The 13,998-nt window shown below is 40.0% G+C and overlaps 1 protein-coding gene across 1 annotated transcript in view; it reads left to right on the top strand.

The window, feature by feature from the left end:
- The window catches only part of CUNH4orf45 (chromosome unknown C4orf45 homolog), a 78,935-nt gene that overhangs the window by 32,874 nt on the left and 32,063 nt on the right, over positions 1-13,998 (top strand). Inside the window, exon 2 of the mRNA XM_032412704.1 lies at positions 2,584-2,816. Coding sequence (XP_032268595.1) covers positions 2,584-2,816 — 233 coding nt within the window. The remainder of the gene's footprint in view (positions 1-2,583; positions 2,817-13,998) is intronic.

The following is a 13,998-nucleotide window of genomic DNA, read 5'->3' as shown; positions in this document are numbered from 1 at the left end:
GGATTTGAACCTACGGTAGTTTAGATTCAAAAACCACATCCTTAACTGTAAATCTAGAATTTCAACACAAATCAGAGCCAGCATAGAGTCTAGGATCTGGAGGATGAGGTTTGGAAGAGCAAAAACGTCTCACTTAAAACCAAACACCTGGGGAGCAGTCTCATTAAGGAAAGCACCTTTCTGTGTGTTGCTGGGTGGGCCGTGCTGTGTGGAGGTCTGGGTCTGGTAAACCCTGGGCTGGCTCCGGGGCATCTGCTGTGAACGTGGGGCCTAGCTTGCGCTATGGCGTCTAGCTGCCTCTGTCTCTTAAGGCAGATGCCTGAGTCCATTATGTGCCCGGGGCAGGGTCTTTCCAGGAATCTCCTGTGCCATGAATATCGTGTCACACTATTTCTAAAGCACAGATGAGACAGGAGTTTAGAAAAATCCAGTGACTTGACTAAAGCCACAGAGAACCCTGATTGGAGCCCCCTGCCCATCCCATCGCCCCTTAAACATACTCTTGGTTTGCAGAGTATGTGTACCTTCAGCTACACTGTCTGAAACTAAGTGCTTTTGATTCTGCTGTCAAGTCGTGGCTCTTTTTAAAAATGAATTGCAGTCCACAGAGTGACTAAGGAACTAACTACAGATATATATCTTCTCTTGCATCAGTAGTAGCATGTGGTGATGACAAAATTTTAGTGATAACTGAACCATTACACAGAGGCTCCGTATTTCCCCAAATCCATTGGTATCTGCAGAATGTGTAAACAGGACCCAGTGGGGAGGAAAGATGCATGTTTAAACAAGTTTGGGAAACACTGAGTTACCTAATTGTAAACAGATTTATTTACCATAGGAATTCTCAGAGCTTTTAAGATGCTTTCATATGCTGTGAATATCTAAAAGGCAAAGGTAGCAAGCCGTGTTCCCAGATGTGTTTTTGACTATAAAGCACCCCTGCCTCCCACATATATATCTTCATGGTACACTCATGGGAGCAGCATTTGATGAAACATTTGGGAAAACACTGGCCTGCACATACACTGAAATTTCAACAAGACTAACCACAGTTCTTCTGTATTTCATTGCGTACAGAGGACCCTGCAAAAATTCCTTATGACAGGAATTTTGTAGGTAAGACTTCAACCCCTGTCACACTGAGGGAAATAAAACCCAGTTTTTCATGCTCTGGCCATTCTCTTCTTTACCAAAGTCATTATACCTGAGGGAAAACCTGACATGAATAAAATGGAAGCCCCAATGTATTCATCAAGGGAAATTAGCCACAGTGAATACTCAGTGCATCATGGGGAGTGATGGTGATTAGGAAGCTGTGAAAACATCTGCCCAAATCATGTGTCTGAAGAGCAATTTCTTATGTCCCCCACTTCCTGGGAAAGCTTAGACGACTTTTCTAAGCACGGACTTGTTAGCACATTGACCATTGTGTTGGTGTACCTGGTCAAAGCCCTGGCCCATCTGTGTGCTCTGCAAACACTGAGCTCCCTGGGCGGAGAGCCAGATGAAAGGAGCTCCAGCGCCAGGAGGGACTCGGTGACATCACGACCGCAGGACAGCTTCTGCCTCCAATGTCTCTGGTCAACTTCTGGTAATGAGAATGAAGTTTCTTCTTTGCATCCCTAACCTGGCCACACAGTCTGGCAGCTATGCTGGTTCTGGGACTTCTGAGACTCTTCCTGGCCAGCAGCTCACTTTCTACTTAAAATCAGTACCATTCTTCCCATAGATCTTTGCTCCCCTTTACCTTTCACATCCTCACCTTTCAATACCAGGTTTATTTCAGTGATCCTTTCCCAGACCTTCTCCTATGTTTGCTTGTTTTACCCACTTCCACAATTCATGGATTCCTTTTTGTTCATTGTCTTATATTTAAAATACTGATATTTATTAAATACTCCTGCCTTTGGTCATCATCTGTTATAAGCTGTCCTTCTCATCTGAGAGTCTCCATTTTCCAGTTGCTTCTGATACATTTGGGAAATTTCCTAATTCTCATTTCAGGATTTTATCTGTCTACATCAAACACCCCAATGTCTGAAAGCCCACATCCGACAAGTGTGGCACGAGTGAGGGTTTTTAGTATCTAAGACATGTCTGTATTAAGGTGGTTCTAAACAGAGCAGTAGAGTGGGGGACAATTAAGAGCCCAACCTGTGAGACAGCTGGTCTGGCAACGTGACTCTAGAAGAGTAACCAGTCTTTCTGTGCCTCATTTCCCCACCTATAAAGTGGAGAAAACAATATTACATATCTCATGGTTATAAGGATTAACTGAACTAATATATCTAAAAGGCTTACAATAGCACCTAGAACCTGGTCAGTGCCATATAATCATTAGCTATTATTAGTTTCACCATTTAAAAGACAACAGCATTTTAGAATAAAGTGTAGAGTTGTTTTTGTTTTTGTTTTTTAAGTAGGCTCCACGCCCAGCATGGAGCCCAGTGCGGGGCTCGACCTCAGGACCCTGAGATCAAGACCTCAGCTGAGATCAAGAGTCAGGCACTTAACCGACTAAGCCACCCGGGTGCCCCAAGTGTAGAGTTTTTAAAAAGTCTTTCTTTCTGTCTTTTTAAGGCCCAGATTATATAAAAGATCATCTAACTAAAGTTCATCAGCACACTTCCTATATAGGAGAAAAACGCCCAGCATTGGAAAAGACTGGAGATCTCAGATATTTATGGAGGCCTGCCCCAAACAGAAGCTTACCAGCAAAATATAAATATGAGTATGTTGGTGAAGTTGGTTGGGGAATACCAGAGTATGATTTTATCAACCAAACAAGGCTTCAGACTGGCTTTCAGATCAAGGTATTTCTCTTAAATACCCTCTTCATAGCATATTGTTTCTGATTTGAATCCTTTCTGAGTATGCTTCCCTAAGAAATGTCATGTTCTTAATTTGTCATTGAGAAGTAATAGGATTTGAGTTTTGCAGAAAAATAAATGTGTGAATAAATGGACTTGCTATGATTCCCTTTTCATCCCTTCAATACATGAGAGGAGAGGTGTGAAGAGAAGGAAGCCACGCATAATCCAAAAGCATTTGTGTTTGGCTTTGGAATGCATTCAGATTCACATTTATGCTGCGACATTCACACATACTTCCCCCATCCTAGCACTGCATTCTGAGTGGGTGGTATAAAAGAAGCCTGTACTGGACATCATCCACAAGCCGAAATAGAGAGTTCCAGATCTTTAAAATGCACTGTGTTGATAATGCCTTTGTATCAAATAATTCAGGGTAATTAGCCAAAGGGTTCTTAGAAACCCTGTCTTGGTTCCTTTGGGTGATGTGTATGGAGGCATGAGCCCAGTCTCCTCTGAAACAAAAGAGAACCCAGGTGATTTTAGAAGTAAAATCTGAGAATTCAGACTTTTTTTTCCAGGCAGGTTTTTGCATTATCTGAAAATTGAACATGTATCAATCATGAAATAATTGGATTTCCTCAAATGTTTAAGGCAATATAGTACAGCCTCATACGGTAAAGGTTAACAAAAGAAAAAACCTTTTTCTGGCCCAACCTACGGCAGTGGGAGAGAGTGCTTGGGGGCTCAGTCTTTGAGGTCAGAGCCGGATTCAAATCCTGACTCTGAGTTAGGTTTTGCTCTGTGACCCTAAGCTAGAGAGTTCACCTCTCTGGGTCCCTGCTCACTTCTGTTCCACATGACAGTGCATAGAGTGCCCGTGTCACAAGATCACTGAATTCCTATACTGGTTCTGCCCACCTACTTGCTGTGAGTGGCCTTGGGCAAGTTCCTTAACCTCTGTTCTTTGGTTTCTTCATGATGAGTCTTAGTATTTACCTTACAGGGCTGTTGTAAACAGTAAGCAAGTTAACAGTTGTAAAGGGCTGGGAACCATGCCTGGCACGTATCAAGCACTCTGTGCATTTAATATTATTTTTGTTATGTGGTGAGGATTAAATATGAGACCACAAGGAACACATGAGGTCTGATGCCTGGCACGTGGTTGACATCCACGTGTCAGCTCTTAGTACCATGGTTGTTGTACTTAATGTTACTCAGGATCATTTAATGGAACAGATGCTCAGGTACTTAAACTGTGTCCTAGTCCATGTAAGCAAGAAAGATGAAGACCAGAAATCTGATGAAATATCAAAACTGGCCACCAGCAAGAAGACTACAGTCCAAGCGAGGTGGCTGGTTTGCACAGAGTCCATAACTTTTGCTGCCTTTTTGCTTCTCTTGGGAGACGCCCTGCGTCTGTCAGCCCATCTTGAGTGTGTATAGCTTCTCTTCCTTCTTTATCTTTAAATTAAGAACACGTTTGCCTATTCCTTGGACTTTGAAACAAGCTGTGAATCCAAAAGAGATATCAGCCACAAGCTAGCCTTCCAGGAAGGAATTTATTCTGTTTCTTCCATTCATATTTCCCAGACGGCTTTAAATCACTACTCTGTTCGGTAGCGCTCTCTTCTCAACCCCTGGGGGACAGAGTCTGAACCACACAGTGATTTTTTTCTCCCCTGGCTTGTGGCACACTCAGAAGCTGGTCTTGTTTGGCATAAGCTGTGAAAGCTGTTGCCTATCCTCTGTGCACCCTCTTGGTCCTGGGCTTTTGACAGTAATTGTTTCCAAAGCGGTGCCTATCTCATCACAATCTTAATACCTTATAGGATTCCTTGGACTCAGAACTTTATAACGAGAACGACAAGATTCACTGAGAATGACTGTACATTTGACCCTTGAACAATGAAGGGGTTAGGCGTGCTGACCCAACAGCTGAAAATCTGCATATAACTTCTGACTCCGCCAAAATTTAATTACTAATACCTACTGTCGACCAGAAGCCTATGGATAATATAAAACAGTTGATGATGATGATTATGACACTTTGAATATGTACAATGTACTGTATTCTTAAACTAAAAAAAGACAATGTTATTAAGAAAATCATAAGGAAGAGAAAATACATTTACAGAACTGTAGTGTAGTTGTCAAAAAGTTGTGCATAAAAGTAGACTTGCATAGCTCAAACCCATGCTGTCCAAGGTTCAACTGCACATATTAGCGAATAACCATCTATAATTTATCCACCGGTTAAGGCCTAGACTTTGTCATCAAGGCTCCTGATCTTCCCCTCCGCACCCTGGCCTGGCTCCCTCTCTCCATCTAAGGCAATATTCATTTTTGAGTCTAGCCTCAGACTTAGACTCCTTACCAACCCAGTGTTTCAGGCAGTTACTTCTGATCCATATGACTTGGCGTGAATTGACATTTGAGCTGATACAAACACCACACACTCCATGCGTAAAAATGAGCTCTTAATTACAAAAGATATATGAGAGTCTGTGGCATTAACTCACACCCCCCCTCACCGGGGAGCTGGTTAATTCCTTAGTTTGATGTAACTTAGGGAAATGGGGAGATGTCTCAATATACTTCCTGTTCTTTCTCTGGTGCCTTGTCTTTAGTACACCCTTTCTACATCCCTCCACCATCCTTGTGCATAACAACCCCAATGAAGATGGCACTTTGTTTCAGCCTAACTTCAGAGACTCCTCAGTGTCTCTCAATGCAGTTGCTCAGAACTATGATTTTAAGCACAAACCTTCATCTAGTGGGTTTTTATAGCCTGAACAGCTACCCTTTCTAGTCCACCGCTCCAGGTTTGTATAAGACTGGCAGCTAAGGATGCTCAGGCACCTCCATTAGACTCTTGGCAAAATGCCTGGGGCAGCTGCTTCCTACCTGGGAATGGTCTCTCCTATTTGGGGCACTAGGAAGGGTTTTATAGATCATCGGCATTTTGGTAGAAAGATAATAACTTCCAGACTGACACGTGAAAAATGTCCCCACATCACAGAGGTCAGTAAAAATCACAATATCGGGTTTCTTTTCTGGATCTTTTTATGTTCAGCTATTTCCTACTCACGCTTATATGGGCTGCAATGTCATCATAGTACGTGTGTATATAAACCAGTAAAGATCATTGCTTTTGTTATTATCTCAGATTTAAGAGCAGTACATTCTTCATCTTCTTCTTTTAAAAAATGGATTTAGTCTCTGCCAAACTATATGTGATGTTTCTACAAGAATATATGAAGACCGGGCAACCCTCTCAGGACTTCTCCCTCTTCGGGAGCTGTACTATCACTTTATTATTGCTCAATAAATTTTGCTTTGCTGCCCACCAAAAAAAGAATATATGAAGACCATTGAAACAATTTTGGTTTCAACCCCATGCTAAACTGAGGGGCATTTCTAACTCCTTCTTAGCTGGGCATGTCTCCCCTCTCCCTCGTTCTCTCTTTAACCCAAACCTCAATAGTATCAGCTGGCTTCCTGGTGCCATTTTCTGGTCTTGCACTCTGACCTCATGACCAGATGATTTAAGTCATCTGGTTTTCCTACAGAAACAATGTTATAGGACTCAATGACTAATTCTTCTTAGGTGTGATCCCAAAGACAATATTAAACCAATTAATCATAACATATATTACAACCAATATGTCATGTAGTATAACAACTTGAAAATCTATAGAAAGTAATAAAGAGAATTTTATGGGAACCCATCAATATATTTTTATGCGATACAGTATAGTATAATAAAAAGTAAAATCTTCAAGACTTTGAAATTTCTGCCTTATTTGTAAATGCCACAAATTCCAGGGTCATGAAATGCAGAGGTCTGGGTGCCTGGGTGGCTCGGTTGGTTAAGGGACTGCCTTCGGCTGAGGTCATGATCCCAGGGTCCTGGAATCAAATCCCGCATCGGGCTCCCCTGCTCAGCAGGGAGCCTGCTTCTCCCTCTCCCTCTGCCTGCCACTCCCCCTGCTTGTGCTCTCTCTCTGTCAAATAAATAAATAAAATAAAAAGAAATTTTCTTTATTAAAAAAAAAGAAAAGAAATGCAGAGGTCTTCCCTGTGATGGTTTTAGGGATATTTGAACAGACTTTTGATGAGACATTGAGTTTCTTGATGGCTATGAATAAACTAATCCAGGTTTGGTTGCTTCATTAGACATTTTTTCTCTCTGTGAATTTATTTAGAGAAAGCAAACGTAAAAAGATCTTGAGTATTTACTGTGTGAGGAAGTTTCTGTAATTATTTCCGTTTTACAGTTAAGGAAACTGGAGGTATTGATGGGTGGGTTTCTTGTCTGAGGCTGTGTCACTAGTAAATGGTAGAGCTGGGATTTCAACCCAGGCTTGGATTCAAGGGCTTAGTGGGAGTACAGCATGTATGAGATGAAAAGATCGAAAATGGTCAGAACCTTCGACTTGGAGCCACCATGTGAAGCGCATGTCTGCATGATCATTGTTTTGTGAGGCAGGGTCTGGCTTGGGTCAATCCCAACTGCCTTCTCTTATAAAGTGTGCATCATTTCCTCAAGGTTCTCTCAATTTTCTCCCAGCCTTTCATTCTGCTTCACTGGCACCCCAGAGACTTCATTTACACTATTAAAATGAATTATGAGTAGCTATCACCCACATATTTGATATAGTGAGAAATAGCTTGGTACTAGTTATTTTTGAATTTCTATTTAATAAGCACTTTACAGTGCTTCAAAACATATCATCAAATACAATCTTCAGCATTATGGAAAGAAAGAAGACAGTGAGGTCTTAGTGAACCTCCCCTTCTTTTCTGTGTGTCCCAGCACAACCCCGTGCTTTCTTCCAAACTATCCACCCTCACACAACAGTGTCCTAGAAAATCTGCAAATTCACCTGGGGAAAAGGATTGCCAGTGTGGAGGTGATCAGTATGCTGACCACCAAACACATATTTCAGAATTTCTGAGTGTTTCTTATTTACCTCTGGGTTTACTTGGGAAAATCCCATACAGTCTCATTAGAATTCCTAGCATTTCACATTCCTAATCTCCAGATATTTTTTAAAGATTTTATTTATTTGACAGAGAGAAAGATAGAGAAAGCAAGCATAAGCAGGGGGAGTGGGAGAGAGAGAAGCAGGCTCCCCGCGGAGCAAGGAGCCCAATGTGGGGCTTGATCCCAGGACCCTGGGATCATGACCTGAGCCGAAGGCAGACGCTTAACTGACTGAGCCACACAGCACCCCAGATGTTATTATCAATATAGAAGATTTTAAAAAGATAATAAAGCTCCTTTTATCAACCAAGTTATAAAAGCAAAACAGAAAATAGCTTTTCTAAAATTAGGTACCTCTTTGCATTGCTGCTGTTCTTCCCCAGCTGGGTGTGTGTTTAGCTCTCACTTTATATTTTTTAGAGTTATTTGCATCCTAACTTTGTGGTTTAATATAAAAATAATTACATTAGCACCTTTCATCCTTAAGTGCTGAATAAAGTCATGCATTTTCTGATACCACAGGAAGCCTTCCGTAAGGGAGTGCCACATGCTGACCATCTGTGAGGGAGGAGAAACACTGGTGAGGGAGGCCAAATAACCCTCCCTCTTCTCCAAAATAATATATTAACACCATTAACCTCCTGATACAGAGATGTTATATTTTCCCCATTTTACAAAACGTGGCTTTATAGGATGCCTCAGATAAACTGAAGGAACTAATTTCCTTATAAAATCTTACCTGTGGCTGAACTTCTGGAAAATAGATTTTATGTTTGAAGTTTCCATTCTCTAACAGACCATGAAAACAACAAGGGAGGCATGTATCACTGCTTTGCATTCTGTATTGTGTTCAGAGCAGTTCTGTGAAGAATAACGGGTATGGGACGGGAAGCGTGTGTGTGAGCACCTAGGGACACTGCCACGCCACATTTTACCGGGCAGCCCAGCCCCGCTGTGACCTGACGCCCTGAGCAAACACGGCTTTCTCTCTCTTGGTGAGGTGACTTTATAGAGACCATTGGCAAATTGGGAAAAAAAAAAAATACATCTTAATTTTCACATCTTTTGTTAGGATGTGGAAATGTGAAAAAAAGGAAGAAAGAAAAGAAACTCTGTAATTTAGAGCCTAGGGGGTGATTTTATTCCTTAATTAAGGAAGGCTTAAAATATGCCATGGTGGTTACTAACTTTTGCAGGGCTTGACATAACATCTTGAGTATGCATCTAATGGTAAACATCACTTTTTTTTTTTTAAATCACACTACCTAAAGTTAGTAATTAAGCATATGCCATCAGTTTTCAACAAATATTATTTGATGATGATAGGGAAATACAAAACTAAGAAAAGACTGTGTAAATTAGAACGGATTCTAGTAAACCTGTGGTTTAACTCCATAGCCAAGCTCCAAAGAATTGTGAAATTTGCATGTGATCTAGTACCCCCAGCATAGGTGGCTAAAATACCAGGACATCTGTTTTCTAAATCTGGCATTCAGGGACACCTGGGTGGTTCATTCGGTTAAGCGTCTGACTGTTGATTTCGGCTCAGGTCATGATCTCAGTGTCGTGAGATTGAACCCTGCGTTGTGCTCTGCTCTCTGCGCTGGGCGTGGAGCCTGCTTAGGATTCTCTCTCCTCTTCGCCCTCTGCCCCTCCCCCCTTTAAAAAAAATCTGGCAGTTATCTTGGCTTTTGAAGATCTTTGGGAAAAATTCTAAAATTACTATAAATTTAGGATTATAGTTTTCCCTACTATTCAGGTACAACACTCCCAGAGTACTTCATTGGTATTGACAAAAATGCATAGAATGCATAGTAAACAAGACTAGCAATCTGGAGTAATCTATTTTTTCCCCAGGATTGAACCTAGGATATCAAGAAATCTTAACTGAGCAAAGTGAAGATGATTCATTAAATATAGAGGGTCCCTGCTATGTGGTCCCAGCTACATCCTTGAGTAGAAATAAAACAGAACTAAAAGTAGGTGTTGTTAGGAATCCATGTAAGCTCCCTCAGCTGTTGGGAGAAGAACTCACAGCAAAGTGTCTTTGTGTTGTTGTTGTTGTTGTTGTGGAAGTTTTTAGTGTGACTCCTGTCAGCAATTGGACTGCACAAGCCCAGCCACATTTTATTTTTTTATGTTATTAAAATTATATATTTGGATATTTACTCATATGTTTTTTAATTTAAATTCAATTTAAATAACATACAGTGTATTATTAGTTTCAGGGGTAGAATTTAGTGATTCACCAGTTGCATATAACACCCAGTGCTCATTACTGCCCTCCTTAATGCCTATGAACTAATTACCCCCTCCCCTCACCTACCTCCCTTCCAGCAACCCTCAGTTTGTTTCCTATAGTTAAGAGTCTCTATTGTTTGTCTCCCTCTCTGTTTTCACCTTATTTTATTTTTCCTTCCCTTCCCATATATTCATCTGTTTTGTTTCTTAAATTCCACATACGAGTGAAATCATATGGTATTTGTCTTTCTCTGACTAACTTATTCTGCTTAGCATAATACCCTCTAGTTCCATCTATGTTGTTGCAAATGGCAAGATTTCATTCTTTTTGATGGCTGAGTGATATTCCACTGTGTGTGTGTGTGTGTGTGTGTGTGTGTGTGTGTGTGTGTGTGTTTGTGTATCCTCTTCTTTATCCATTCATCTGTCAAGGGACATCAGGGCTCTTTCCCTAGTTTGGCTATTGCGAACATTGCTGCTATAAACATTGGGGTGCAGGTGCCACATTTTAAATGGTTTTAAGCAAGGTCTGAGATCTCTTTCATTTAACTTTGTACTGACAACATCAACACCACTTCCCTACTGCTTAGCACGGTATAGATGGTTATCAATAAGTAATGGGAGATGGGCGTGGAGATGGCTTCACTTCTCAATGCAGTGTCTTTGTGCAGAGACCAAGTTGCAGAAGGGAAGAAATAAAGTTTTAAGTGTGCATTAGATTGAGAATTGTTGTACTCCTAGCTTATTCCATAGGCATTTGAAAACTATTTACCATCTTTTTTTTTTTTTTTTTACTGAGACTTAGTTATACTGTAACTGTTCTTACAGCCTGAGCTGCCACCCCTCGTGTAATTCTGTGTTGTAAAGCTAATTGGACAATTAACTTGGGAGAAGCACACTTTTTAACCTTTGAATTAACAACAGTGCCAACATATTAGAAAACTCCAATGGTGAGAACACTTGCAAAACACATACTTGATTCTATTTCAGAAACTGTGCCCTGAGCACAACAGAGACTTGGGAAGCTCTTATGTAGCTTCTCTGTAGCTCCAATAGTTGACTCTGTGCAGATCTCAGACCTTGGATCATTAACCCACTCTGCATAAAGGGCTGATAGTGGAATGATTACTCATCACAAATCCTAATGATTCCCAACAGAACAAGTTCTAGTCTTGCTTTAAAAGAAAATCCTTGGGTATCTTGAATAGAGAATGAATAAGGAGAACATTTATTGTCTTGGAGAAGTATGGGGAGAAAATAACAGATATTTGCCTTCTCTCTGAGAATAAATGGGGCAACTAACATTCATAATGCTTTTCAGGGCAAATCTATGTTTGTGGTCTTAGTGAAAAACTGAATGTGACTTTATAAGTGAAAGTAGCCAGTTGAAGAACTTTTCATTTCCCCCTTTTTCTCCCTTTGCATGCTAGGCTGCCTATTTTTTATAATGTCTCAGTTTTCCCATCTGTAAAATGGGGATTGTATTAGTTTTTTATTGGGCATAGCAAATTACCACAAATTTAGCAGCTTAAAATAGCACCCATTTATTTGTTCACAGTTCTGTAGGTGAGAGGTCCCAGAAGACATGGCTGGGTTCTCTGCTTGGATCTCAGAACGCTGAAATCAAGGTGTCTGCTGGAGCTGTGATCTCATCTGAGGCTTGCTGTCTTTTCTGAGTTCATGTGATTGTGGCAGATTTCAGTTCCTTGTGGTTGTAGGATTGAGGTCCCACCTCTTTGCTGGCTCTTAGTGGCGGGCCCTTCTCAGCATCTAGAAGCTGCCCACATTCCTTACCATGTAGCCCCCCTCCATCTTCAAAACCAGCACACAGAGTGCCTGGGTGGCTCAGCTGGTTAAGCCACTGCCTTCAGCTCAGGTCGTGAACCTGGAGTCTCGGGATCAAGTCCCACATTGGGCTCCCTGCTCAGTGGGAAATCTGCTTCTCCCTCTGACCCTCTCCCCTCTCATGCTCTTTCTCTCTCAGATAAATAAATAAAATCTTTAAAAAAAAAAAAGCACAGAGAGTCTCCCCCATATCAAATGCTTCTCACACCTCAAATCCCCTTTGCCAGGAAGAGCCTAGATCCTTTTAAGAGCTCACCTGATTAAGGAAGGTCCACTGAGGATAATCTCCCTTTCTTAAATTCAACTGAATTAGGGTCTTAATTACAGCTGCAAAATCCCTTCACAACAGTAATTAGATCAGTATTTGGTGGAATATCTAGGAGAAGGTGTATACACCAAGGGATGAGAATAGTGGGGGTCATCTTAGAATTCTGCCTACCATAGGGATAATAATAATAATAATAATAATAATAATAATATCTTAGAGTATTGTTAAATGGATTAAGTGAGATACGTGTGTTAAGCTCTTATCATAGTATCTAGGATAATGTCTCAATAAATGGGATCCAGTATCACTAGTGTTTATATATACTGTATTTTCTTGCCTGCATGGATTTTTGAATTATATTATTATAAGCACATTAGAAACATGATGGAATATGTTGCTCATTATTTGGATACTGTCCAGAAAACAGCGGTGCTGGGGCCATAGTCAACAAACTCATAAAACCCAATGTTTAATCTATTTGCTGAAAGGTGATGTATTAATTCAAATTATTTAAAAACACTGCAGTTAAAAAAAAGAGATACCAGGATATAATTTATGTTGGAACTCAAGCCTGTATATAATGTAGCAGAAAATTAAGTATGGGTCTCTGCATTGTTCATTTTTTGCATTTTAATACAAAAAAATGCATCACAGAATCCATGCCTTAAATACTGACATTTTTCAGAAAGAATTGTTTTGTTTCTACTCATGCTCTGAATATAAAATGAATACTTCAAATGCGCCATTCATACAAAGGCCTTTATGCCCCTTTCTCCCTTCAATAGTTCCAGTCTAGAATGGGCAACATTATGCAATTCGGTGATCCAGCTACAACAATGAGAATGCTTCTCATAGGCTGTGGGAAGAAAGACACCTAAGGGGTTAACAGTAATATTTTGCAAATTGAGGCAAGTGAAGAAAAAATACATTAGCATAAGAAAAGGTAGCCTTAGGGAATTTTCCACTCAAATGTTTGGTACTAAGAGCTCTATGTTACCAAGGAGGAGGATAGAGAAGAGAAACCCTAGTGTCTATGCATTCTTGAAATGCATTGCCATTGTATTCATTCTACTGGTAAGAAAGACCTCATAGTTACAGAGATGGAAAATAGTTCTTTCTAGTTAAATAAATAAATAAATAAATAAATAAACAAACAAATAAATATTGGCTATATTAAGAAAAGCATGTTGACTCACGTACAGTAAAAAAGCAAGAGGATTCCTCAACGATCAGCTCCAAAAAGATTTCTTAAGTATGTCAGGACTAGACTAGAAGTGGTTTGAGATTAAAAGTGAAAGTATTAAGCAACGATTTCTGTTGTTAACTAGAATGGGCCTCAAATGTCTGCAATTAACTCAAATTGAACAGGTTTTAACTCATTTCAGAAATTGTATCTAATTCACAGTACCTGAATGTAGTTAGCAGATATTTCCGTTTTAGTAATGCCTAGACTTCTTTAAAGATTACTTAATAGGAAATACCCACTTTTGAGTTATGATTATTTGTGCTAGTTAAAACATTCAAAGTAACTGATATCCTTAAGACAGAGACTGTACTAATCTGTTGTTACCTGTTTCTATGAAGATGCTGAGTTAGGTTTGGTTCAGTCTTTTCTTTACTCTTATGAACAACTGACCAGTAAAAAAAAAAAAAAAAGATCTTTTTGATTTTGAATTTCATTAGATTTAACACCACAGGCAGCATGACTATCCAAATAAACTGTGATGGATTTCATTTAATAAATTGACAGCTTATTTTAGGTAAATTTTTAAAGATATTATACACTGATAACTAAAGGACAAAAGGGGGGGTAGCAAAAGAATCTGTTGCTTGTTTCTAAT

The sequence above is a fragment of the Phoca vitulina genome, unplaced genomic scaffold (assembly GCF_004348235.1).
Source record: "Phoca vitulina isolate PV1807 unplaced genomic scaffold, GSC_HSeal_1.0 scaffold14, whole genome shotgun sequence".
NCBI lineage: Eukaryota > Metazoa > Chordata > Mammalia > Carnivora > Phocidae > Phoca > Phoca vitulina.
Note: the sequence above shows the minus strand (reverse complement) of the source record. Positions and strands in the feature narration are given on the sequence as shown.